The following is a 27518-nucleotide window of genomic DNA, read 5'->3' on the forward strand; positions in this document are numbered from 1 at the left end:
AAGAGCCGCTTTTGATAAGTGGAATAAGGCCCGAGCAATATGGAGGAGAGAAGAAAAAATGCTCAGTGAAAGTTCAGATAAATGCAATAACACAGCTCAAATGAAGGCTCTCCCTCTCTCTCTATCTCAGCTGTCCTTGTAGTTGTTCGTTTCCACAGTCATATCGTTGTTGTGCGTCTCCATGGTCATAACATCAGTTCATGACTCCAGAAAATTGAGATGGCCTCTTGGGACTGTGTCGCTATTGCTCTCTAAAGCAGATTAAAATAAGTGCCTCTAGAATGACAAGATTTCACTGAGGCTCTGAATACAGTGGGTGGGAGATCCTCTATTACAGAAATTAAATCAGATATCCTGGGGAGCAGGTAGGTGAAGATGAGAAGAAGAAAAAATGCTTTGAGGTGGAGGGGGATGGAGAGGAGGGGAGGGGAGGAAGAGGAAGGGGAAGATAAATTGGTGGAGGAGTAGGGGGGAGGGGAGGAAGAGGAGGGGGAGGAGGAGATAAACCAAATCTAATCTCTCAAAACTATTTTCCAGTATCATTGGACCTCCTCCAGTACAGATAGCCTCATTAATACCTAGCTGGATAGATCTGGTTCACTTTATTAGTCAAACACAGGAGATATGGGCCAAATCAGTCAACATTTCCCATTCTTAATTGTCTCAGATTGAATGGCTTGCTAGTGGTTATATAAACTGTGCGACATTCACACAAAACAGAAAAATACTTCCTCTTCTCTCTTACAGCCCCAGCATAATGGACTGCTTTTGTGTAAACAATGACAGCAATCTGTTTCCAAGCTGAAAATTAGTCAGGGACTGAATAGTGAAGTGATGGATTGGGAATTGCTTTGAAAATTATTAGCTTTCTCCTGCATTTAACATCCCAATGAGAGGTGTGAGTATTCTGCATTCCTGTGATGTTGTGTTATTCCAGAGGTAGCGACTATGATTATGCAGTACAGAGAGCCAGACGGATACCATAATTTTGTTTCTGAAGGAACTGCCTTTCGCATACTTAAGAAGAAGACTTGCTTTGCTTGTATGATATTATGGTATTAACATAACAAAATAGAGTGGACTAGACTCTATTCAGATAAAATATGACATCAGTATTTACATCAGGAATGTAAAGAATGTCAATGTCAAAACAAGTTGATTCTACTTTTGATTGGGACTGTGAGAGTTCTATATACTTTTTATTAGTCCTGTATTTGAACAGGGAAGACATATTAAGACCTAGGTTTCTTTTTCAGATATGCCCTGCACAATACCACACAAACATACACAAAATATACACATATTTACACATAAAAATACAAAAAAACAGTCATTGGAAGCACAAGTTAAACATCACAAATCACCCAGAGCAGCAGTTACATTTGTCCACAAATAATTCCCCGATCAACACTTTAAACTGCCCGAACGGCACCACAACATTAAGATGAAATTGATTTGGGATTTTGTTCCAGCACTACGGTGCATTAAAACTAAAAGGATATTTACGTAGCTCAGGGGAGACCCTAGGAACATCAAGAGTTAACCAATCCTGTGAACGGGTTAGGCAACTCTCGTGTCTATACAGAAGTTTATGAAGTAGGGTCTTGTGAACAAAAAGGGAGTAATGTAGAGATCTACGGGTCTTTAGCGAAGTCCAGCGAATCTTTTGATACAGGATGCAGTGATGAGTATCAAAACTGTCACCTGTAACAAAAGGAAGGGCACTATGGTTGATGACACCCATCACACCCATCGGTCTTCAGTTCCAGCGAATGTGGGAAGTATACAGAAATCCTTCATGAAATGTTATGTGTACACAATGATAACAAATAGAATTGGTATTTGATCAAGCTTAGTCATTGGTTCTGGTTGGAACAAGGCTAACTTACTTATTGGAACCCAGGCCTCTACAGACACAAAGCAGAACAAAGCGGATTGAGCAGACACTCACCCACGAGCTTGAGAGAGGCGTACTTGTTGAGTTCCTTCCCAGGTCGTTGCTGGCTCAGAGCAGGGTAGGGGTGTGGTTGGCCCATGGTGGGACCTGGACCCACATTGTTGTTAATCTGACCTCCTTCTGCAGAGACAAAACACAAAATGGGGTAATGTTAGATGACTTCGGTTCCAACATGGCCTCATTAGAATACGTCAAGACAGTGACATTTGTCCATTGTAGTTACACGTCACTAACACTAAAATATTAGTTATGCCACTTGTGGTGACATATTACACACCTATGGACAGCTGTTCTCACTTTACAATACACGTCTTATATCATAACCAAGCCAGCATGGGCCAAAATAATGACCCATTGGTAATACTGATGTTTTTGCCATCTAAGTACATGACCGGTATGGTAGTAACTTTTTTCTTGTGAGATAAAGACAGGAAGAAAAACAAAAGAGAAAGCACTAATTTGAATTCACCCTGAAACTGTACTGGAGATTGACTTTAATTGCATTTCCATCTTACTCGATTAAGCGAGGGAGAAGGAGCTGAGTGAGAGAGAGACCTAGAGAGAGAGAGACGAGAGAAAGACGAGAGAGGTAGGGGAGAGAGAGTGACCGAAAGGGAAACCGAAATAGAGAGAGACCAAGAGAGAGACCGAGAGAGGTAGGGGAGAGAGAGAGTGCAAGAGAGACTGAAATAGAGAGAAAGAGATTGAAAGAGAGACTGAGAGAGAGACTGAGAGAGGTAGGGGAGAGAGAGAGACAGTAGAGATAACAGAGTAAGAGGGAAAGAGGGAATGAGACAGAAAGCAGTATGGAAAGAACTTTGTCTGTCTGATGGGAGGATTTACCCAGTCCTCATATTCATATTCCCATCCGACTCCCAGGAGCCTCGTCAAACGCCAGTCAGAAAATCAAACAGAGACTTCTACAGAGCACTTAACACTCTGCTGCCCGATAGAGAGGAGAGAGCAGCAGTCTTATTTACTTACGTCAGCGGTCTTATTTGCGTATGGCAGCGGTCTAATTCACGTGCAGCAGCGGTCGTATTTACGTGCAGCAGCGGTCTTATTTACATACGGCAGTGGTCTTATTTACGTGCAGCAGCTGTCTAATTCACGTGCAGCAGCGGTCTAATTCACGTGCAGCAGCGGTCTTATTTACATACAGCAGCGGTCTTATTTACGTGCAGCAGCGGTCTTATTTACTTACGTCAGCGGTCTTATTTACATACGGCAGTGGTCTTATTTACGTGCAGCAGCGGTCTTATTTACGTGCAGCAGCAGTCTTATTTACTTACGTCAGCGGTCTTATTTACATACGGCAGTGGTCTTATTTACATACAGCAGCGGTCTTATTTACGTGCAGCAGCAGTCTTATTTACTTACGTCAGCGGTCTTATTTACATACGGCAGTGGTCTTATTTACGTGCAGCAGCGGTCTAATTCACGTGCAGCAGCGGTCGTATTTACGTGCAGCAGCGGTCTTATTTACATACGGCAGTGGTCTTATTTACGTGCAGCAGCTGTCTAATTCACGTGCAGCAGCGGTCTAATTCACGTGCAGCAGCGGTCTTATTTACATACAGCAGCGGTCTTATTTACGTGCAGCAGCGGTCTTATTTACGTGCAGCAGCGGTCTTATTTGCGTACGGCAGTATGTCCTATTTATGTGCAGCAGCGGTCTTATTTACGTGCAGCAGCGGTCTTATTTGCGTACGGCAGTATGTCCTATTTATGTGCAGCAGCGGTCTTATTTACGTGCAGCAGCGGTCTTATTTACGTGCAGTGGCAGTCTGATTTACATTCAGCAGCGGTCTTATTTACATACAGCAGCGGTCTTATTTGCGTACGGCGGCGGTCCTATTTACGTGCAGCAGCGGACTTATTTACGCGCAGCAGCAGTCTTATTTACTTACTGCAGCGGTCTTATTTACTTAAACCAGCAGTCTTATTTACTTACGGCAGCGGTCTTAATAACTTACGGCAGCAGTGATAATATCTTATGGCAGTGGTCTTATTTACTTACGGCAACGGTCTTATTTACTTACAGCAGAATTTTTTACTAGGGTAGCAGTATTATTTACTTACACCAGCGGTCTTATTTATTTGTTGCAGTGGTATTATTTACTTAAAACATACAATCTACTTGCAGTGAAGCCGTTCAACATTTACATTACATTCAATCATCTAACAGACTCCCATCCAGAGTGACCCACAGAGTGACCCACTGCTCAAGGGCACGTCGACAGATCTCCCACAAGGTCAAAAACAGGAACCCGAACCAGCCATCAGCCCAAGCTCCCAACCACCAAGACTATTATTATTATTATTTTTACATTTATTTAACTAGCACGTCAGTTAAGAACAAATTCTTAGCCTCCCGGGTGGCACAGTGGTCTAGGGCACTGAATCGCAGTGCTAGCTGTGCCACCAGAGACTCTGGGTTCGCGCCAAGGCTCTGTCGCAGCCGGCCGCGACCTGGAGGTCTGTGGGGCGACGCACAATTGGCCTAACGTCGTCAGGGTTAGGGAGGGTTTGGCCGGTGTGACTCCTGTGTTTCCTCCGACACATTGGTGTGGCTGGCTTCTGGGTTGGATGCGTGCTGTGTTAAGAAGCAGTGCAGCTAGGTCGAGCATCATCCGGGTTTGGCCAGTGTAGGCCGTCATTGTAAATAAGAATTTGTTCTTTAAAAAAGTATGTATATTTTACCCCCTTTTTTACCCCAATTTCGTGGTATCCAATTGTTAGTAATTCTATCTTCTCTCATCGCTACAAGGCTCGGAAGGGACGAAGGTCGAAAGCCATGCGTCCTCGGAAACACAACCGAGGACGCATGGCTTTCGACCTTCGTCCCTTCCGAGCCTTGTAGCGATGAGAGAAGATAGAATTACTAACAATTGGATACCACGAAATTGGGGTAAAAAAGGGGGTAAAATATACATACTTTTTTAAAGAACAAATTCTTATTTACAATGACGGCCTACACTGGCCAAACCCGGATGATGCTCGACCTATTGTGCACCGCCCTATGGGAATCCCAATCTCGGCCAGTTGTGATACAGCCTGGATTCAAACCAGGGTGTCTGTAGTGACGCATCAAGCACTGACATGCAGTACCTTAGACCGCTGCGTCACTCGGGATCCCCAAGACGCATGAGTATGTGTGTGTGTGTGTGTGTGTGTGTCCATGTAAGTGCACAAGTGTGTGTTTGAAGGAGAGTGTGTGTATATGCATGTGTACAAACATCAGCCCGTCCCACCTATCTCTGCTGGCCACCCTCTTCGGATTTCTATGCACCATATATCTTTCAACTGCGCTGTGATGTTTAACATACAATTTCAATCTATCTAATTTAATAGAATCCACAGATTGCAAATTTAAAATAAATAATTTTACTAGGAGTATTCGTGTATTAGTAATTGACTGACCAGGTCTCTCCAGATCTCCTAACAGTACTATTTCTAGGGTACATTTTAGATTAATGTTATGCTTTTCCAGCCATTCCTGAACCTGAGACCAGAAACAGGCTACCTGAGGGCAATACCAAAACAAATGGTCTATTGATGCTGTATCCTCACAACAAAATCTACAGAGCTGCGATGATTGAATGCCCCAAACATTCAACATTTTGTTGGTGGCAAGAACTCTTCACAATAATTTTAGCTGAAAAGCAAGAAGTCTTGAATCTTGCGTTGTTTTATATATCAACTCACACACCCTGTACCATTGAATCGGTAGATCAAATATCTCTTTCCAACTATTTTTCAATCTGTATGGCACAGTTGTCAACATCCTGGTCCTCAAATGAAACTGGTATACTTTCCTATTTATGCTATTTTTATTCCACCGCCAGTTTTGATCCTTTATATTGGGCAGACAGACCAGTTCCCTGCCTCCTCCCGCTGCCACCTGCCTCTTTGATTTTTGGGGTAATAATGTAATCAATTGGTTGTAATATTGGATTGAGCAGACCATCCCATACAATTCTGATAAATCCATAACATAATTCTACCGTTTCCAATTTACAAAATAATTTAAAAACAAAATACAGTTTTCAAACTTGTTCTATAAAGTCTTCTTCACTTACGGCAGCAGTCTTATTTACTTATGAGAGCGGTCTTATTTATTTATGACAGCGGCCTTATTTACTTATGAGAGCGGTCTTATTTATTCATGACAGCGGTCTTATTTACTTACGACATCGGTCTTATTTATTCATGGCAGCGCCCCTATTTACTTATGACAGCGGTCCTATTTAATCACGGCAGCGGTCTTATTTACTTACGACAGCGGTCCTATTTAATCACGGCAGCGGTCTTAGTTACTTACAGAAGTTGTTTTATTTACTTACAGAAGTTGTCTTATTTACTTACGGCTGTAAGGACCGACGCTGGAGATGAGAAGCAGGTACAGGGAGTCAACATTTAATAAGGAACAGACATGAAACAAGACAGGCACAGAATCAGCACACGGGCAAAACAACGACATTCGTCAATCAATGCAGAAGCGGGGAACAGAGATGCGGAACTGACAAATATTGGGGAGGTAATAAACGTTGATGCGCGTGACGGGGAAAGGCAGGTATGCGTACTGATGGTGGCAGGAGTGCGTAATGCAGGGGAGCCTGGCGCCGTGGAGTGCCAGGGAGGGGGAGCGGCACTGTATAGGATGGTTCAATAACGACTTCCATTTCCACTGTGTACCACTGTATAGGATGGTTCAGTAACGACTTCCATATCCACTGTGTACCACTGTATAGGATGGTTCAATAACGACTTCCATATCCACTGTGTACCACTGTATAGGATGGTTAAATAATGACTTCCATTTCCACTGTGTACCACTGTATAGGATGGTTAAATAATGACTTCCATATCCACTGTGTACCACTGTATAGGATGGTTCAATAACGACTTCCATATCCACTGTGTACCACTGTATAGGATGGTTAAATAATGACTTCCATTTCCACTGTGTACCACTGTATAGGATGGTTCAATAATGACTTCCATTTCCACTGTGTACCACTGTATAGGATGGTTCAATAATGACTTCCATTTCCACTGTGTACCACTGTATAGGATGGTTCAATAATGACTTCCATTTCCACTGTGTACCACTGTATAGGATGGTTCAATAATGACTTCCATTTCCACTGTGTACCACTGTATAGGATGGTTCAATAATGACTTCCATTTCCACTGTGTACCACTGTATAGGATGGTTCAATAACGACTTCCATTTCCACTGTGTACCACTGTATAGGATGGTTCAATAACGACTTCCATTTCCACTGTGTACCACTGTATAGGATGGTTAAATAATGACTTCCATTTCCACTGTGTACCACTGTATAGGATGGTTAAATAATGACTTCCATTTCCACTGTGTACCACTGTATAGGATGGTTCAATAACGACTTCCATATCCACTGTGTACCACTGTATAGGATGGTTCAATAATGACTTCCATATCCACTGTGTACCACTGTATAGGATGGTTCAATAATGACTTCCATATCCACTGTGTACCACTGTATAGGATGGTACAATAATGACTTCCATTTCCACTGTGTACCACTGTATAGGATGGTTCAGTAACGACTTCCATATCCACTGTGTACCACTGTATAGGATGGTTCAATAACGACTTCCATATCCACTGTGTACCACTGTATAGGATGGTTCAATAATGACTTCCATATCCACTGTGTACCACTGTATAGGATGGTTCAATAACGACTTCCATATCCACTGTGTACCTGTATAGGATGGTTCAATAATGACTTCCATATACACTGTGTACCACTGTATAGGATGGTTCAATAATGACTTCCATATCCACTGTGTACCACTGTATAGGATGGTTCAATAATTACTTCCATTTCCACTGTGTACCACTGTATAGGATGGTTAAATAATGACTTCCATTTCCACTGTGTACCACTGTATAGGATGGTTCAATAATGACTTCCATATCCACTGGGTACCACTGTATAGGATGGTTCAATAATGACTTCCATTTCCACTGTGTACCACTGTATAGGATGGTTCAATAATGACTTCCATTTCCACTGTGTACCACTGTATAGGATGGTTCAATAATGACTTCCATTTCCACTGTGTACCACTGTATAGGATGGTTAAATAATGACTTCCATTTCCACTGTGTACCACTGTATAGGATGGTTCAATATGACTTCCATATCCACTGTGTACCACTGTATAGGATGGTTCAATAATGACTTCCATATCCACTGTGTACCACTATATAGGATGGTTCAATAATGACTTCCATTTCCACTGTGTACCACTGTATAGGATGGTTAAATAATGACTTCCATTTCCACTGTGTACCACTGTATAGGATGGTTAAATAATGACTTCCATTTCCACTGTGTACCACTGTATAGGATGGTTCAATAACGACTTCCATTTCCACTGTTTACCACTGTATAGGATGGTTAAATAATGACTTCCATTTCCACTGTGTACCACTGTATAGGATGGTTAAATAATGACTTCCATTTCCACTGTGTACCACTGTATAGGATGGTTAAATAATGACTTCCATTTCCACTGTGTACCACTGTATAGGATGGTTCAATAACGACTTCCATTTCCACTGTGTACCACTGTATAGGATGGTTAAATAATGACTTCCATTTCCACTGTGTACCACTGTATAGAATGGTTCAATAATGACTTCCATATCCACTGTGTACCACTGTATAGGATGGTTAAATAATGACTTCCATTTCCACTGTGTACCACTGTATAGGATGGTTCAATAATGACTTCCATTTCCACTGTGTACCACTGTATAGGATGGTTCAATAATGACTTCCATTTCCACTGTGTACCACTGTATAGGATGGTTCAATAATGACTTCCATATCCACTGTGTACCACTGTATAGGATGGTTAAATAATGACTTCCATTTCCACTGTGTACCACTGTATAGGATGGTTAAATAATGACTTCCATTTCCACTGTGTACCACTGTATAGGATGGTTCTATAATGACTTCTGGTCTGTGTCTAATCTACATTGCAGAAAATCCAGGAGATGAACATGAATGTACACACACACACACACGCACGCACGCAAGCACGCACACACACACACACACACACACACACACACACACACACACACACACACACACACACACACACACACACACACACAAACACACAGAGAGAGAATCAACTGTAAGAGTGACAGCTGTCAGCCTGTCAATCAGCATGATGAATTGGCCCAGTGGAAGCCTTCCAACTAAAAGCACTACATATTCATGTGGTCAATAGGTAGTAACAGCACTACACATGGTCTATAGGTAGTAAAAGCACTACACATGCATATGGTCTATAGGTTGTAGTAGCATTACATATGGTCTATAGGTAGTAGCTACATTACACATGGTCTATAGGTAGTAACAGCACTACACATGGTCTATAGGTAGTAACAGCACTACACATGGTCTATAGGTAGTAACAGCACTACACATGGTCTATAGGTAGTAGCTACATTACACATGGTCTATAGGTAGTAACAGCACTACACATGGTCTATAGGTAGTAACAGCACTACACATGGTCTATAGGTAGTAACAGCACTACACATGGTCTATAGGTAGTAACAGCACTACACAGGGTCTATAGGTAGTAGCAGCACTACACATGGTCTAATGGTAGTAACAGCACTACACATGGTCTATAGGTAGTAACAGCATTACACATGGTCTATAGGTAGTAACAGCACTACACATGGTCTATAGTTAGTAACAGCATTACATATGGTCTATAGGTAGTAGCTACATTACATATGGTCTATAGGTAGTAACAGCACTACACATGGTCTATAGGTAGTAACAGCACTACACATGGTCGATAGGTAGTAACAGCACTACACATGGTCTATAGGTAGTAACTGTGCTTCACATGGTCTAATGGTAGTAACAGCACTACACATGGTCTAATGGTAGTAACAGCACAACACATGGTCTATAGGTAGTAACAGCACTACACATGGTCTATAGGTAGTAACAGCACTACACATGGTCTATAGGTAGTAGAAGCACCACACGTGGTCTAATGGTAGTAACAGCACAACACATGGTCTGTATAGGTAGTAACAGAATTACATATGGTCTATAGGTAGTAACAGCACTACACATGGTCTATAGGTAGTAACAGCATTACATATGGTCTATAGGTAGTAACAGCATTACACATGGTCTATAGGTAGTAACAGCACTACACATGGTCTATAGGTAGTAACAGCATTACACATGGTCTATAGGTAGTAACAGCATTACACATGGTCTATAGGTAGTAACAGCACTACACATGGTCTATAGGTAGTAACAGCATTACACATGGTCTATAGGTAGTAACAGCATTACACATGGTCTATAGGTAGTAACAGCACTACACGTGGTCTATAGGTAGTAGCAGCATTACACATGGTCTATAGGTAGTAACAGCACTACACATGGTCTATAGGTAGTAACAGCACTACACATGGTCTAATGGTAGTAACAGCACTACACATGGTCTATAGGTAGTAACAGCATTACACATGGTCTATAGGTAGTAACTGTGCTACACATGGTCTAATGGTAGTAACAGCACTACACATGGTCTATAGGTAGTAACAGCATTACACATGGTCTATAGGTAGTAACAGCATTACACATGGTCTATAGGTAGTAACAGCACTACACATGGTCTATAGGTAGTAACAGCATTACAAATGGTCTATAGGTAGTAACAGCACTACACATAGTCATAAGGTAGTAACAGCACTACACAAGGTCTATAGGTAGTAACAGCACTACACATAGTCATAAGGAGGTAACAGCACTACACATGGTCTATAGGTAGTAACAGCATTACATATGGTCTATAGGTAGTAGCAGCACTACACATGGTCTATAGGTAGTAGCAGCACTACACATGGTCTATAGGTAGTAGCAGCACTACACATGGTCTATAGGTAGTAGCAGCATTACACATGGTCTATAGGTAGTAACAGCATTACATATGGTCTATAGGTAGTAGCAGCACTACACATGGTCTATAGGTAGTAGCAGCACTACACATGGTCTATAGGTAGTAGCAGCACTACACATGGTCTATAGGTAGTAGCAGCACTACACATGGTCTATAGGTAGTAGCAGCATTACACATGGTCTAATGGTAGTAACAGCACTACACATGGTCTATAGGTAGTAGCAGCACTACACATGGTCTATAGGTAGTAGCAGCATTACACATGGTCTATAGGTAGTAACAGCATTACATATGGTCTATAGGTAGTAACAGCATTACATATGGTCTATAGGTAGTAGCAGCACTACACATGGTCTATAGGTAGTAGCAGCACTACACATGGTCTATAGGTAGTAACAGCATTACACAGGGTCTATAGGTAGTAAAAGCACTACACATGGTCTATAGGTAGTAGCAGCACTACACATGGTCTATAGGTAGTAACAGCATTACACAGGGTCTATAGGTAGTAAAAGCACTACACATGGTCTATAGGTAGTAACAGCACTACACATGGTCTATAGGTAGTAACAGCATTACACAGGGTCTATAGGTAGTAACAGCATTACATATGGTCTAACGTTAGTAACAGCATTACACATGGTCTATAGTTAGTAACAGCACTACACATGGTCTATAGGTAGTAGCAGCACTACACGTGGTCTATAGGTAGTAGCAGCACTACACATGGTCTAATGGTAGTAACAGCACTACACATGGTCTATAGGTAGTAACAGCACTACACATGGTCTATAGGTAGTAACAGCACTACACATGGTCTAATGGTAGTAACAGCACTACACATGGTCTAATGGTAGTAACAGCACTACACATGGTCTATAGGTAGTAACAGCATTACACATGGTCTATAGTTAGTAACAGCACTACACATGGTCTATAGGTAGTAACTGTGCTTCACATGGTCTAATGATAATAAGAGCACTACACATGGTCTATAGGTAGTAACAGCACTACACATGGTCTATAGGTAGTAACAGCACTACACATGGTCTATAGGTAGTAACTGTGCTTCACATGGTCTAATGATAATAAGAGCACTACACATGGTCTATAGGTAGTAACAGCACTACACATGGTCTATAGGTAGTAGCAGCACTACACATGGTCTATAGGTAGTAACAGCATTACACAGGGTCTATAGGTAGTAAAAGCACTACACATGGTCTATAGGTAGTAGCAGCACTACACATGGTCTATAGGTAGTAACAGCATTACACATGGTCTATAGGTAGTAACAGCACTACACATGGTCTATAGGTAGTAACAGCATTACACATGGTCTATAGGTAGTAACAGCATTACACATGGTCTATAGGTAGTAACAGCACTACACATGGTCTATAGGTAGTAACAGCATTACACATGGTCTATAGGTAGTAACAGCATTACACATGGTCTATAGGTAGTAACAGCACTACACGTGGTCTATAGGTAGTAGCAGCATTACACATGGTCTATAGGTAGTAACAGCACTACACATGGTCTATAGGTAGTAACAGCACTACACATGGTCTAATGGTAGTAACAGCACTACACATGGTCTATAGGTAGTAACAGCATTACACATGGTCTATAGGTAGTAACTGTGCTACACATGGTCTAATGGTAGTAACAGCACTACACATGGTCTATAGGTAGTAACAGCATTACACATGGTCTATAGGTAGTAACAGCATTACACATGGTCTATAGGTAGTAACAGCACTACACATGGTCTATAGGTAGTAACAGCATTACAAATGGTCTATAGGTAGTAACAGCACTACACATAGTCATAAGGTAGTAACAGCACTACACAAGGTCTATAGGTAGTAACAGCACTACACATAGTCATAAGGAGGTAACAGCACTACACATGGTCTATAGGTAGTAACAGCATTACATATGGTCTATAGGTAGTAGCAGCACTACACATGGTCTATAGGTAGTAGCAGCACTACACATGGTCTATAGGTAGTAGCAGCACTACACATGGTCTATAGGTAGTAGCAGCATTACACATGGTCTATAGGTAGTAACAGCATTACATATGGTCTATAGGTAGTAGCAGCACTACACATGGTCTATAGGTAGTAGCAGCACTACACATGGTCTATAGGTAGTAGCAGCACTACACATGGTCTATAGGTAGTAGCAGCACTACACATGGTCTATAGGTAGTAGCAGCATTACACATGGTCTAATGGTAGTAACAGCACTACACATGGTCTATAGGTAGTAGCAGCACTACACATGGTCTATAGGTAGTAGCAGCATTACACATGGTCTATAGGTAGTAACAGCATTACATATGGTCTATAGGTAGTAACAGCATTACATATGGTCTATAGGTAGTAGCAGCACTACACATGGTCTATAGGTAGTAGCAGCACTACACATGGTCTATAGGTAGTAACAGCATTACACAGGGTCTATAGGTAGTAAAAGCACTACACATGGTCTATAGGTAGTAGCAGCACTACACATGGTCTATAGGTAGTAACAGCATTACACAGGGTCTATAGGTAGTAAAAGCACTACACATGGTCTATAGGTAGTAACAGCACTACACATGGTCTATAGGTAGTAACAGCATTACACAGGGTCTATAGGTAGTAACAGCATTACATATGGTCTAACGTTAGTAACAGCATTACACATGGTCTATAGTTAGTAACAGCACTACACATGGTCTATAGGTAGTAGCAGCACTACACGTGGTCTATAGGTAGTAGCAGCACTACACATGGTCTAATGGTAGTAACAGCACTACACATGGTCTATAGGTAGTAACAGCACTACACATGGTCTATAGGTAGTAACAGCACTACACATGGTCTAATGGTAGTAACAGCACTACACATGGTCTAATGGTAGTAACAGCACTACACATGGTCTATAGGTAGTAACAGCATTACACATGGTCTATAGTTAGTAACAGCACTACACATGGTCTATAGGTAGTAACTGTGCTTCACATGGTCTAATGATAATAAGAGCACTACACATGGTCTATAGGTAGTAACAGCACTACACATGGTCTATAGGTAGTAACAGCACTACACATGGTCTATAGGTAGTAACTGTGCTTCACATGGTCTAATGATAATAAGAGCACTACACATGGTCTATAGGTAGTAACAGCACTACACATGGTCTATAGGTAGTAGCAGCACTACACGTGGTCTATAGGTAGTAGCAGCACTACACATGGTCTAATGGTAGTAACAGCACTACACATGGTCTATAGGTAGTAACAGCACTACACATGGTCTATAGGTAGTAACTGTGCTTCACATGGTCTAATGATAATAAGAGCACTACACATGGTCTATAGGTAGTAACAGCACTACACATGGTCTATAGGTAGTAACTGTGCTTCACATGGTCTAATGATAATAAGAGGACTACACGTGGTCTATAGGTAGTAACAGCATTATACATGGTCTATAGGTAGTAGCAGCACTACACATGGTCTAACGGTAGTAACAGCACTACACATGGTCTATAGGTAGTAACAGCATTACACATGGTCTATAGGTAGTAACTGTGCTTCACATGGTCTAATGATAATAAGAGCACTACACAGGATCTATAGGTAGTAACAGCACTACACAGGGTCTATAGGTAGTAACAGCACTACACAGGGTCTATAGGTAGTAACAGCACTACACAGGGTCTATAGGTAGTAACAGCATTACACATGGTCATAAGGTAGTAACAGCATTACATATGGTCTAATGTTAGTAACAGCACTACACATGGTCTATAGGTAGTAACAGCACTACACATGGTCTATAGGTAGTAACAGCACTACACGTGGTCTATAGGTAGTAACAGCATTACACATGGTCTAATGGTAGTAACAGCACTACACATGGTCTAATGGTAGTAACAGCACTACACATGGTCTATAGGTAGTAGCAGCACTACACATGGTCTAATGGTAGTAACAGCACTACACATGGTCTATAGGTAGTAACTGTGCTTCACATGGTCTAATGATAATAAGAGCACTACACATGGTCTATAGGTAGTAACAGCATTACACATGGTCTATAGGTAGTAACTGTGCTTCACATGGTCTAATGGTAGTAACAGCACTACACATGGTCTATAGGTAGTAACAGCACTACACATGGTCTATAGGTAGTAACAGCACTACACAGGGTCTATAGGTAGTAACAGCACAGTGCATTCTACAGTGTGAGAGAATTACTGTTTGTGTCTAGAGTCTATAGTCATCCACACTGTTTGTAAATGCCATAAATCATGGCACAAATACAACAGTACTCTATCTGGACTTTTGCTTCACCTCTGCTGAAACAATCGCAGTACAGTACAGACATGTACGTGTTGAAGAGACAGACGGTAGCATTACAGTACAGACATGTACGTGTTGAAGAGACAGACGGTAGCATTACAGTACTGACATGTACGTGTTGAAGAGACAGACAGTAGCATTACAGTACAGACATGTACAGTATCAGTCAAAAGTTTGTAGAAATCAAAAAAGTGTTAAACAAATATATTTGAGATTCTTCAAAGTAGCCACCCTTTGCCTTGATGACATCTTTCTCTCAACCAGCTTCATGAGGTAGTCACCTGGAATGCATTTCAATTAACAGGTGTGCTTTGTTTAAAGTTAATCTGTAGAATTTATTTCCTTCTTAATGCGTTTGAGCCAGTCAGTTGTGTTGGGACAAGGTAGGGGTGGTATACAGAAGATAGCCCTATTTGGTAAAAGATCAAATCCATATTATGGCAAGAACAGCTCAAATAAGAGAAACGATAGTCCATCATTACTTTAAGACATGAATGTCAGTCAATACGGAAATTTCAAGCACTACAGTCGCAAAAACCATCAAGTGCTATGATGAAACAGGCTCTCATGACGACCGCCACAGGAATGGAAGAGCCAGAGTTACCTCTGCTGCAGAGAATAAGTTAGAGGTACCAGCCTCAGATTGCAGCCTAAATAAATGCTTCCCAGAGTTCAAGTAACAGACACATCTCAACATCTACTGTTCAGAGGAGACTATGGGAATCAGGCCTTCATGGTTGATTTGCTGCAATGAAACCGCTACTAATGGACACCAATAATAAGAAGAGACTTGCTTGGGCCATTAGACTGGTGGAAATCTGTCCTTTTGTCACACCCTGATCTGTTTCACTGTTCTTGTGGTTGTCTCCACCCCCCACCAGGTATCTCCCATTTTCACGTATTATTCCCTGTGTACTTATACCTGCGTTTTCTGTTGGTCTGTTGCCAGTTCGTCTGATCAAGTATTACCAGCGTATTTTCCCGTATTCCAGTATCTCTAGTTTCTGGTTTCTAGTCCCCCCAGATTCTGACCATTCTGCCTTCCCTGACCCTGAGCCTGCCTGCCGTTCTGTCCCTGTTTGATGCTGTCTTAGATTACCGACCTCTGCCAGCCCTGACCCTGAGCCTGCCTGCCGTTCTTTCCCTGTTTGATGCTGTCTTAGATTACCAACCTCTGCCAGCCCTGACCCTGAGCCTGCCTGCCATTCTGTCCCTGTTTGACGCTGCCTTGGAATACTGACCTCTGCCAGTCCTGACTGTGAGCCTGCCTGCCGTTCTGTCCCTGTTTGATGCTGTCTTAGATTACCGACCTCTGCCAGCCCTGACCCTGAGCCTGCCTGCCGTTCTGTCCCTGTTTGATGCTGTCTTAGATTACCAACCTCTGCCAGCCCTGACCCTGAGCCTGCCTGCCATTCTGTCCCTGTTTGACGCTGCCTTGGAATACTGACCTCTGCCAGCCCTGACCCTGAGCCTGCCTGCCGTTCTGTCCCTGTTTGATGCTGTCTTAGATTACTAACCTCTGCCAGCCCTGACCCTGAGCCTGCCTGCCATTCTGTCCCTGTTTGACGCTGCCTTGGAATACTGACCTCTGCCTGCCCCGGACCTGCCGTTTGCCTGCCCCCTGATTTGTAATAAACATCTGAGATTCTAACTGTCTGCCTCCTGTGTCGCATCCGGGTATTGTCCTGAGTCGTGTTACCTTTTGTCTGATGACTCCAAATGGCATGTTTTGTGAGACGCTGAGTAAGTGAACAGATGATCTCTGCATGTGTGGTTCCCACCGTGAAGCATGGAGGAGGAGGTGTGATGGTGTGTGGGGGTGCTTTGCTGGTTACACGGTCTGTGATTTATTTAGAATTCAAGGCACACTTAACTAGCATGGCTACCACAGGATTCTGCAGCAATACGCCATCCCATCTGGTTTGAAATTAGTGGGACTATCATTTGTTTTTCAACCAGACAATGACCTAAAACACACCTCCAGGCTGTGTAAGGGCTATTTGACAAAGAGAGTGATGAAGTGCTGCATCATGACCTGGCCTCCACAATCACCCGACCTCAACCCAATTGGGATGGTTCGGGATGAGTTGGATGTCAGAGTGTAGGAAAAGCAGCCAACAAGTGCTCAGCATATGTGGGAATCCTTCAAGAATGTTGGAAAAGCATTCCTCGTGAAGCTGGTTGAGAGAATGCCAAGAGTGTGAAAAGTTGTCATCAAGGCAAAGGGTGGCTACTTTGATGAAATCTAAAATCTAAAATGTTTTTGATTTGTTTAACACGTTTTTGGTTACTACATGATTCCATATGTGTTATTTCATAGTTTATGTCTTCACTATTATTCTACAATGTAGAAAATAGTAAAAATAAAGAAAACCCTTCAATGAGTAGGTGTGTCCAAACTTGTGACTGGTACTGTACGTGCTGAAGAAACAGACAGTAGCATTATAGTACGGACATGTACAGTACGTGCTGAAGAGACAGACAGTGTAGCAGCAGAACACATGTGATGCATGTAAGTGGGAGTGATATACATGTATCCCATGCTTAGTGCTTGGCATGGCTTCATATCTATCTGGATGGGCTATTCACTGTTTGTTTGGTTTGGTGTTCATGAGCCGAGTCATTATCTATATATCTTTCTAGTGGAACATGGAACATGTCCTCCTCTCCAGGATTCAGCTGCCTTTATTTTCTCCTGTTCTCTCGCTTTCACTTTGTCATGACAACATGGTGTGTGTGTGTGTGTGTGTCTGTCTGTGTGTGTCTGTGTGTGTCTGTGTGTGAGAGAGCTCTTTTCTGTCTTCTGCGGTGCGCATCGCCCACACATACCAACAGGCAACTGTATAGGCAACTTGATCGCTTATACACAGTGCCTGCTCTCCAAGTCTTTTCATTTCCTCTGAGATGTGTGAGGTCAGGGTGAGTGATCGCAGGGCCGAATTAGTGACTTGGAGGCCCCAGGCAGAGACCAATCAGAGCCCCCCTCATGTCTATTTAACAAAATCGTGGCTACTGAAAGTGGAGCTGTTCGGAACCAGCTCTTTTAAGTGAATGAAGCAGAATGAAAAGGATAACTGAAAATACTTGAAATTACCTTCAATAGTAAAGGTATTTGAATCACCACATAGATCAGGGCTGGGAAATCATTTTGGCTCGAGGGCCACATTGGGATTTCAACCTTTTGGGGGACTGATTTGTTGGTCAAAATGTCACGACTCCCGCCGAAGTCGGTCCCTCTCCTTGCTCGGGCTGTGTTCAGCGGTGGAAGTCACCGGTCTTCTAGCCATCGCGGGGTATTGTTGTAACCCGTGGGTTTGTTATTTGTACCTACGTGTGTAATTTGTGCGCATTCGCTTTTTTCATTGGGCCAGAGTGTTGCGTCCGGCTGTTTTCCTCGGCCTGAATAAAGTGTGCCTGTTCACTCATCTCTGCTCTCCTGCACCTGACTTCCTTCGACCAGTTGCGCACACTCTGACACAAAAGCTATTTGCCAGCCAGAAAAATTGCAGTTATTTTTTATTAAAAACGGGCTGGTTCGAGCCCTGGATGTTGATTTACTGACAGCCATGGTATATCAGACCGTATACCACGGGTTTGACAAAACATTTATTTTTACTGATCTAATTACGATGGTAACCAGTTTATAACAGTAATAATGCACCTTGGGGGTTTGTGGTATATTGCCAATATACTGTATCTGTGATGTTTACTCCCGCTCCCCCTCTCCGGTGCTCAACGTCGCCGGTTGTTTTATTAGCACACCTGCCACCATCGTTACGCGCACCTGCGCTTCATGAGACTCACCTGGACTCCATCACCTTCCTGATTGTCTCCCCTATATCCGTCACTCCCTTTGGTTCTTTCCTCAGGCGTTATTGTTTCTGTTCCTGTGTTTCATGTTTGTACGCTACTCGTGTTTCTTGTTTTGTTCCATGTTCGTTTATTTACTAAATTCACTCCCTGTACCTGCTTCCCAATTATTAGCGTACACGTTACAATATCTTAAGATGAACGCACTTACTGTAAGTTGCTGTGGATAAGAGCATCTGCTAAATGACAAAAATGTAAATATTTTACATATATTTACTCATTACTCAATACTCATATTGCTGTATTGAATTTAAAAACATATATATTTTTAAATAATAAATATATATACCCTAACGGTCAAAAGTTTTAGAACACCTACTCATTCAAGGGTTTTCCTTTATTTTTACTATAGCATGCAAAGATGACTCAAGTTGCAAAAGGAGTAAACCATAAAAACGGACATTACACAAGCCGGAGGTGCATATCACATTTAACAAAACAAACATTGAAATACCATTATAGAAGGTAAAGTAAAAACTGGTTCCTGCATTATTACCGGTATATATAAGGTATATCACCAGCTTTAGTCAGTGCAAATAGTCTCTAAGGTACAGATAGTCTCTAGGTGCAGGTCTGTGTAGGGAGAGAGCTAGGGTTAGCTGTTCAGCAGTCTGATGGCCTGGTGGTAGAAACTGTCTCAGAACCTGTTGGTCTCCGGAGCCTTCTGGTTGAGGCCGAACCAGGTGGTGATGCAGCCTGTCAAGACTGCAACCAAGTTTCTATATTCATAAGGCTAATAAGAAAGTGTCAATTGAATTGAATATGGGAAAGGTGTAACTATTTACATTTTCCTCCATGATATGGTGAAGCCGCAAATAACACATTTTTATATCCAAAACAGAACATTTCCATTCGCCGCAGAGAGATGGGCAGTATTTCTGTTACTTGTGAGGAATTTGGTCATTTCTATTTCACCGGCCTAAACTACAGTCCAATGTATTTTGTAACAAGGTACTTGAGACCTTTTTCTATAGTGTTTCACACTTTTGTGGCCCCCTTTCACCCAGTATTGATATCAGAAGTCTGATGGCACTATAGTATGATAACAATGTCTGCTAAATTACCAAAATGTTGATATTAACACTTGCAAAGCATGCTGGGTATTATTCGAATGAGCCCTGCCTCAAAACAAGGCCAATAATAGTATCCAGTGTTCTGTTAAAATGTTACATTTACATTTTGGTCATTTAGCAAATATTTATTCCAGAGCGATTTACAGTCAGTGGATTCAACTAAGTTAAATAAACAACCACATATAAAAATAATAGCAAATAAAACATTTTTTGTTACTGTTACTGAGAATGTTGTTGTAGTGAAGGTGTGTACTTGCAAATGTATTTTACCTCAATATACCTGTATTTTATATTAATACAATACTTTGCAGAAGTATTTTGTATCTTAGTTTGATACATTGGTCTTCAGAGTATCTTGTAACAGGATACATTTTTATGCATCTTTTCCGTATCTCTGGCTGCACACTACCTTCTCACACTGTCACCATATGTTCATCTCTTCATCATCTCTCATTAGCAAGACAGTATGTTCCCATTTAGGAGAATACAGGGAGGGGGACTCAGAGGGGGGCAGAGCCTGTCTGCGCCGCAAATGGCACTCTATTCGCTATATAGTGCACACCGTATGACCAGGGCCCGTAGGGCTCTGGTCAAAAGTAGTGCTCTATATAGGGAACAGGGTGCCATTTGGGAAAAGCCTCTGCATTCAGAGCCGCCATACTGTTGCGGGACATAACCTACTTAAGTGTATTCCAATTCCAAACCACTCACATACAGAACATTCATATTCGAAGGAATGCTCTTCAAGAAGTCATTATTGTTTTGTAGGAAAATCTGTTCGGTATAGTGTAATGGTATCATCATCATTATGGGTCAAAACATAATCCAACATGTGCAGGGTTTTATCTATTTGCTTAGAGTGACATGATAACACATTTTCATGCTATGATACATTGTCTGTGCCTCTCATGCTATGATACGTTGTCTGTACCTCTCATGCTATGATACGTTGTCTGTACCTCTCATGCTATGAATTGTGCTTGGCTCTTGACATAATATTCCATCCCTATACTGTAGACCTCATATTGATATCCATTGTTCTATTCACTCACAATAGAACAGTCTTCCAGATGGATTCACAAACAGCAGCCTTCTCCAGTATTGTCTTTTCTGGTGAATACAACATGGATAATGAATTTGATTCAAGTCTCAAAGGACCTTACCTAGTAATGAGGAAAACAGACATCTCATCTCTCAAAAAGGATATTTATAAATTCCAACAGGCATTTTGTTATGAAATGTACACATGCAGTGGTTTTTGTCATGCTAGGTAGTCACAAGCTTGCTCTTTGATTTTCTGTTCTAGTTTCAGGGCAGGTAGGAGACTGAACAGGAACCCCCATCTCGTCTTCCCTGTGACTAGCCTTTCTGTCTCCTCATTGACAGCCTAATCAGTCAGACAGATGGTCCACTAAAGAATAGGATTGACAAAGAGCAGCTCGTTCCTCGTAGTGATGGACCACCACCACAGCACCACGGAGACCAGAGCAACAACTGTCCAGGTCGTATTGTTTCAAAGTGTTCTCTCCAAGCCCCACAGGAAAGATCCATGGTTGTTGGGAATATTTCTGGGAGTTTAAAGCGGGCCAGCCTGGCTGACAGTCACCCGTTTAGTTTTCACTCTCTGGTTGTCCCTGAGTGGTCTGCTGAGAGTGTTTTGTTTTTGCCTTATGAGTAGCTCTGTGTTACTTGAAGAGCCACCACCAGGTGAATTATATTCCCTGCATGCTCATGGTTACTGGATGGTTGTATGAGCCAGCAGCCAGCAGCCCTTCTTAGTAACAGCTGATGAAAACATTCTACACATCTCAGAGAGAGAAACGGAGGGATGAGATGTGATGAAAACATCCTCTCCCTCAGAGAGAACAACAGGCAGGGATGTGATGAAAAAATCCTCAGAGAGACAAACAGGAATGAATGTGATGTGATGAAAACATCTTCAGAGAGACAGAGGAGGTGGTGGTGATGAAACATTGTCAGAGAGACAGACAGACAGGATGTGATGTGTCTTAACAAGTCACATGCAGAGCCATAGATAAAGACCGGATATTTCTCTGGTCACATGGTCAGGAACAACTCACAGCTCTACTCTGTCTCATACCATCAAGCAGTACCATCGTGTCAGTGGCGGTCTCGTTTTCTATACTTGTTTGCTCCTCTCCCTGTAGGGTTTACAAACGCTCCCAACCCCTTGGCTGCAACCCTTCTAATTTAGTGTACCCTGCATGCACAACCCATGTGGAATTCTGGGTCTCTGGCAGCGTTTGGAAGTGCCGGTCTGCAGACAAGAACGCAGGGTTCATCTTAGCCTATGCTCCCTTTCAGTCCCTTGACTTTTGGCCCTGACAGAGACATGGATCACCCCAGAGAACACTGCTACTCCAGCTGACTACGTTTCTCTTATAGTCCAAGAGCATCTAGTTGTCGCGGTAGTGGCACAGGGCTACAAATTCCTCCTAACTGGAGAAGTTCTCTTTTCTCCCTCTCTCATCTGTCCATCTGTTCATTTGAATTCAATGCGGTCACTGTCACTTGTCCATTCAAGCTTAACATTGTCATCTATCGCCTACCAGCTGCCCTTGGAGAGTTCCTCAATGAGTTTGACACCTTGATAGATTCATTTACTGACGATGGCTCACCGCTCTTCGTACCTGGCGACTTCAACCTCCCAACATCTGCCTTCGATTTATTTATTTCCCCTCCTTGACCTCACCTCCAACTCACAATGCAGGCAATACGCTTGAGCTCATCTTTACTAGAGGTTGTTCGCCAACTAATTTAACTACAACCCCCCTCCAGGTCTCTGATCACTGCTTTGTTTCCTTTTCTGTCTCCCTTTCCACCAACCCTAACCACTCAGCCCCAACCCAGATGGTCATGCGCCATCACAATCTTCGCTCTCTCTCTCCCACTACTTTCTCCTATCCTATCATCTATCCCTTCTGCTAAACCCTTCTCTTTATTCTGCCTCTTCGACCCTACTTTCCTCCCTGTCCGCATCCTATGACTTACACTGTCCTCTTTCCTTCCAGCTGGCTCGGCCCTCAATTCCTGCTCCATGGCTGAGTGACTCATTGTGAACTTACAGAACAGGGCTGCGGGCAGCTGAGCAAAAACTTCCGGAGCACCTACCTTTATTCCTCTGTATCCGCTGTTAACGCCACTTTCTATCACTCTAAATTCCAAGCTTTCTGCCTCTAACCTTAGGAATCTCTTTTCCACCTCCTCCTACCGCAATCCTCCACCCTATCCCCCTCCCTCTTCTCTCTCTCTGCAGATGACTTTGTCAACCAAAAAGTTGACGACATCCGCTCCTCATTCACTCAGCCTATTGAGTCCACTGGTCCCAGTACCACAGAACTACCCGACGCCTTGACCCCATTCTCCCCTCTCTCTCCAGGTCTGGTCGACCAACAACCTGCCCGCTCAACCCCATCCCCTCCTCCAGACCATCTCTGGAGACCTTCTACCATTCCTCATCAACTCATCCCTGACCACTGGCTGCATCCCTCTGACTTCAAAATGGCCAGAGTTGCTCCCCTCCTCAAGAAACCAACACTCGACGTCAAAAAATTGTAGAGCTGTATTCCTTCTTTCTTTTCTTTCCAAAACTTGAGTGTGCTGTCTCTGATCAACTCTCTCATTATCTATCTTGGAATTATATTCTTGACTCTAACCAGTCAGGCTTTAAGACGGGTCACTCAGCTAGTCATCACGTTATTGAGTTGACGTCATTTCCGGTCACAACTTGCAGACTTGTTTTCGAGTTGCTGTGCGTTTTGTTGCCAACCTGTTTTGCTACCTGACAAATTTACGGTTTTTACTTTTTAATTACCGTTTATATATATATATATATATATATATATATATATATATATATTTTTTTTTTTCCTCAACTTTTTCACTCCGGACGCTTTATCTGGACACGATTCGTCAGGACCTCCAACAGCCGAAGCTAAGTAGTAACATTAACATGATGCCTTCTAATTGCAGTCGCTGTACTCGCCTTACGGCGAGGATAGCTGTGCTACAAGCCCAGCTTCAGACGCAATCGCTAGGCAAGGGTAATTTCAGTGTAGGAAAGGATGAAACAGCGTCTGTGCCACCAGTAAGTACAGATAGTAGTATAAATCCCCTGGCACAGTCCCCGCAGCCGGACAACTTTCTCACGGTTTCTGGAAGGAAATGTTGTAGGAACGCTCAACCGGTGTCGCTCATTCAGCCGACAGAAACTTTCAACCGGTTTTCCCCATTAAGCAGCGGGTCGGAGTCAGAGGCTGAGTCTTCTCTGGTCTCTACTCCTCCCGTTACGGGGTCTGAGACGCCGAAGCTTCCCACCATTAGCTCTGACAAATTGAAAAGTCTAGTCATTGGCGACTCCATTACCCGCAGTATTAGACTTAAAACGAATCATCCAGCGATCATACACTGTTTACCGGGGGGCAGGGCTACCGACGTTAAGGCTAATCTGAAGATGGTGCTGGCTAAAGCTAAAACTGGCGAGGGTAGAGAGTATAGAGATGTTCTTATCCACGTCGGCACCAACGATGTTAGGATGAAACAGTCAGAGATCACCAAGCGCAACATAGCTTCTGCGTGTAAATCAGCTAGAAAGATGTGTAGGCATCGAGTAATTGTCTCTGGCCCCCTCCCAGTTAGGGGGAGTGGTGAGCTCTACAGCAGAGTCTCACAACTCAATCGCTGGTTGAAAACTGTTTTCTGCCCCTACCAAAAGATAGAATTTGTAGATAATTGGCCCTCTTTCTGGGACTCACCCACAAACAGGACCAAGCCTGACCTGCTGAGGAGTGACGGACTCCATCCTAGCTGGAGGGGTGCTCTCATTTTATCTACCAACATAGACAGGGCTCTAACTCCTCTAGCTCCACAATGAAATAGGGTGCAGGCCAGGCAGCAGGCTGTTAGCCAGCCTGCCAGCATAGTGGAGTCTGCCACTAGCACAGTCAGTGTAGTCAGCTCAGCTATCACCATTGAGACCGTGTCTGTGCCTCGACCTAGGTTGGGCAAAACTAAACATGGCGGTGTTCGCCTTAGCAATCTCACTAGGATAAAGACCACCTCCATTCCTGTCATTATTGAAAGAGATCATGATACCTCACATCTCAAAATAGGGCTACTTAATGTTAGATCCCTTACTTCAAAGGCAATTATAGTCAATGAACTAATCACTGATCATAATCTTGATGTGATTGGCCTGACAGAAACATGGCTTAAGCCTGATGAATTTACTGTGTTAAATGAGGCCTCACCTCCTGGCTACACTAGTGACCATATCCCCCGTGCATCCCGCAAAGGCAGAGGTGTTGCTAACATTTACGATAGCAAATTTCAATTTACAAAAAAAAAAAAAAATGACGTTTTCGTCTTTTGAGCTTCTAGTCATGAAATCTATGCAGCCTACTCAATCACTTTTTATAGCTACTGTTTACAGGCCTCCTGGGCCATATACAGCGTTCCTCACTGAGTTCCCTGAATTCCCATCGGACCTTGTAGTCATAGCAGATAATATTCTAATCTTTGGTGACTTTAATATTCACATGGAAAAGTTCACAGACCCACTCCAAAAGGCTTTCGGAGCCATCATCGACTCAGTGGGTTTTGTCCAACATGTCTCTGGACCCACTCACTGTCACAGTCATACGCTGGACCTAGTTTTGTCCCATGGAATAAATGTTGTGGATCTTAATGTTTTTCCTCATAATCCTGGACTATCGGACCACCATTTTAGTACGTTTGCAATTGCAACAAATAATCTGCTCAGACCCCAACCAAGGATCATAAAAAGTCGTGCTATAAATTCACAGACAACACAAAGATTCCTTGATGTCCTTCTAGATTCCCTCTGTCTACCCAAGGGCGCCAGAGGACAAAAATCAGTTAACCACCTAACTGAGGAACTCAATTTAACCTTGCGCAATACCCTAGATGCAGTTGCACCCCTAAAAACTAAAAACATTTCTCATAAGAAACTAGCTCCCTGGTACACAGAAAATACCCGAGCTCTGAAGCAAGCTTCCAGAAAATAGGAACGGAAATGGCGCCACACCAAACTGGAAGTCTTCCGACTAGCTTGGAAAGCCAGTACTGTGCAGTACCGAAGAGCCCTTACTGCTGCTCGATCATCCTATTTTTCTAACTTAATTGAGGAAAATAAGAACAATCCGAAATTCCTTTTTGATACTGTCGCAAAGCTAACTAAAAAGCAGCATTCCCCAAGAGAGGATTACTTTCACTTTAGCAGTGATAAATTCATGAACTTCTTTGAGGAAAAGATTATGATTATTAGAAAGCAAATTACGGACTCCTCCTTAAATCTGTGTATTCCTTCAAAGCTCAGTTATCCTGAGTCTGCACAACTCTGCCAGGACCTAGGATCAAGAGAGACGCTCAAGTGTTTTAGTACCATATCTCTTGACACAATGATGAAAATAATCATGGCCTCTAAACCTTCAAGCTGCATACTGGACCCTATTCCAACTAAACTACTGAAAGAGCTGCTTCCTGTGCTTGGCCCTCCTATGTTGAACATAATAAACGGCTCTCTATCCACCGGATGTGTACCAAACTCACTAAAAGTGGCAGTAATAAAGCCTCTCTTGAAAAAGCCAAACCTTGACCCAGAAAATAAAAGAAACTATCGGCCTATATCGAATCTTCCATTCCTCTCAAAAATGCGCAACAACTCACTGCCTTCCTGAAGACAAACAATGTATACGAAATGCTTCAGTCTGGTTTTAGACCCCATCATAGCACTGAGACGGCACTTGTGAAGGTGGTAAATTACATTTTAATGGCATCGGACCGAGGCTCTGCATCTGTCCTCGTGCTCCTAGACCTTAGTGCTGCTTTTGATACCATCGATCACCACATTCTTTTGGAGAGATTGGTCTACACGGACAAGTTCTGGCCTGGTTTAGATCTTATCTGTCGGAAAGATATCAGTTTGTCTCTGTGAATGGTTTGTCCTCTGACAAATCAACTGTAAATTTCAGAGTTCCTCAAGGTTCCGTTTTAGGACCACTATTGTTTTCACTATATATTTTACCTCTTGGGGATGTTATTCGAAAACATAATGTTAACTTTCACTGCTATGCGGATGACACACAGCTGTACATTTCAATGAAACAAGGTGAAGCCCCAAAATTGCCCTTGCTTGAAGCATGTGTTTCAGACATAAGGAAGTGGATGGCTGCAAACTTTCTACTTTTAAACTCGGACAAAA

The 27518-nt window shown here is 42.7% G+C and overlaps 1 protein-coding gene across 1 annotated transcript in view; it reads right to left on the minus strand.

The window, feature by feature from the left end:
• Positions 1-27518, minus strand: part of LOC110502890 (protein shisa-9B-like) — an 88210-nt gene that overhangs the window by 24015 nt on the left and 36677 nt on the right. Inside the window, exon 3 of the mRNA XM_036959909.1 lies at positions 1952-2077. Coding sequence (XP_036815804.1) covers positions 1952-2077 — 126 coding nt within the window. The remainder of the gene's footprint in view (positions 1-1951; positions 2078-27518) is intronic.

Source organism: Oncorhynchus mykiss, chromosome 23, assembly GCF_013265735.2.
Source record: "Oncorhynchus mykiss isolate Arlee chromosome 23, USDA_OmykA_1.1, whole genome shotgun sequence".
Taxonomy (NCBI): Eukaryota; Metazoa; Chordata; class Actinopteri; order Salmoniformes; family Salmonidae; genus Oncorhynchus; species Oncorhynchus mykiss.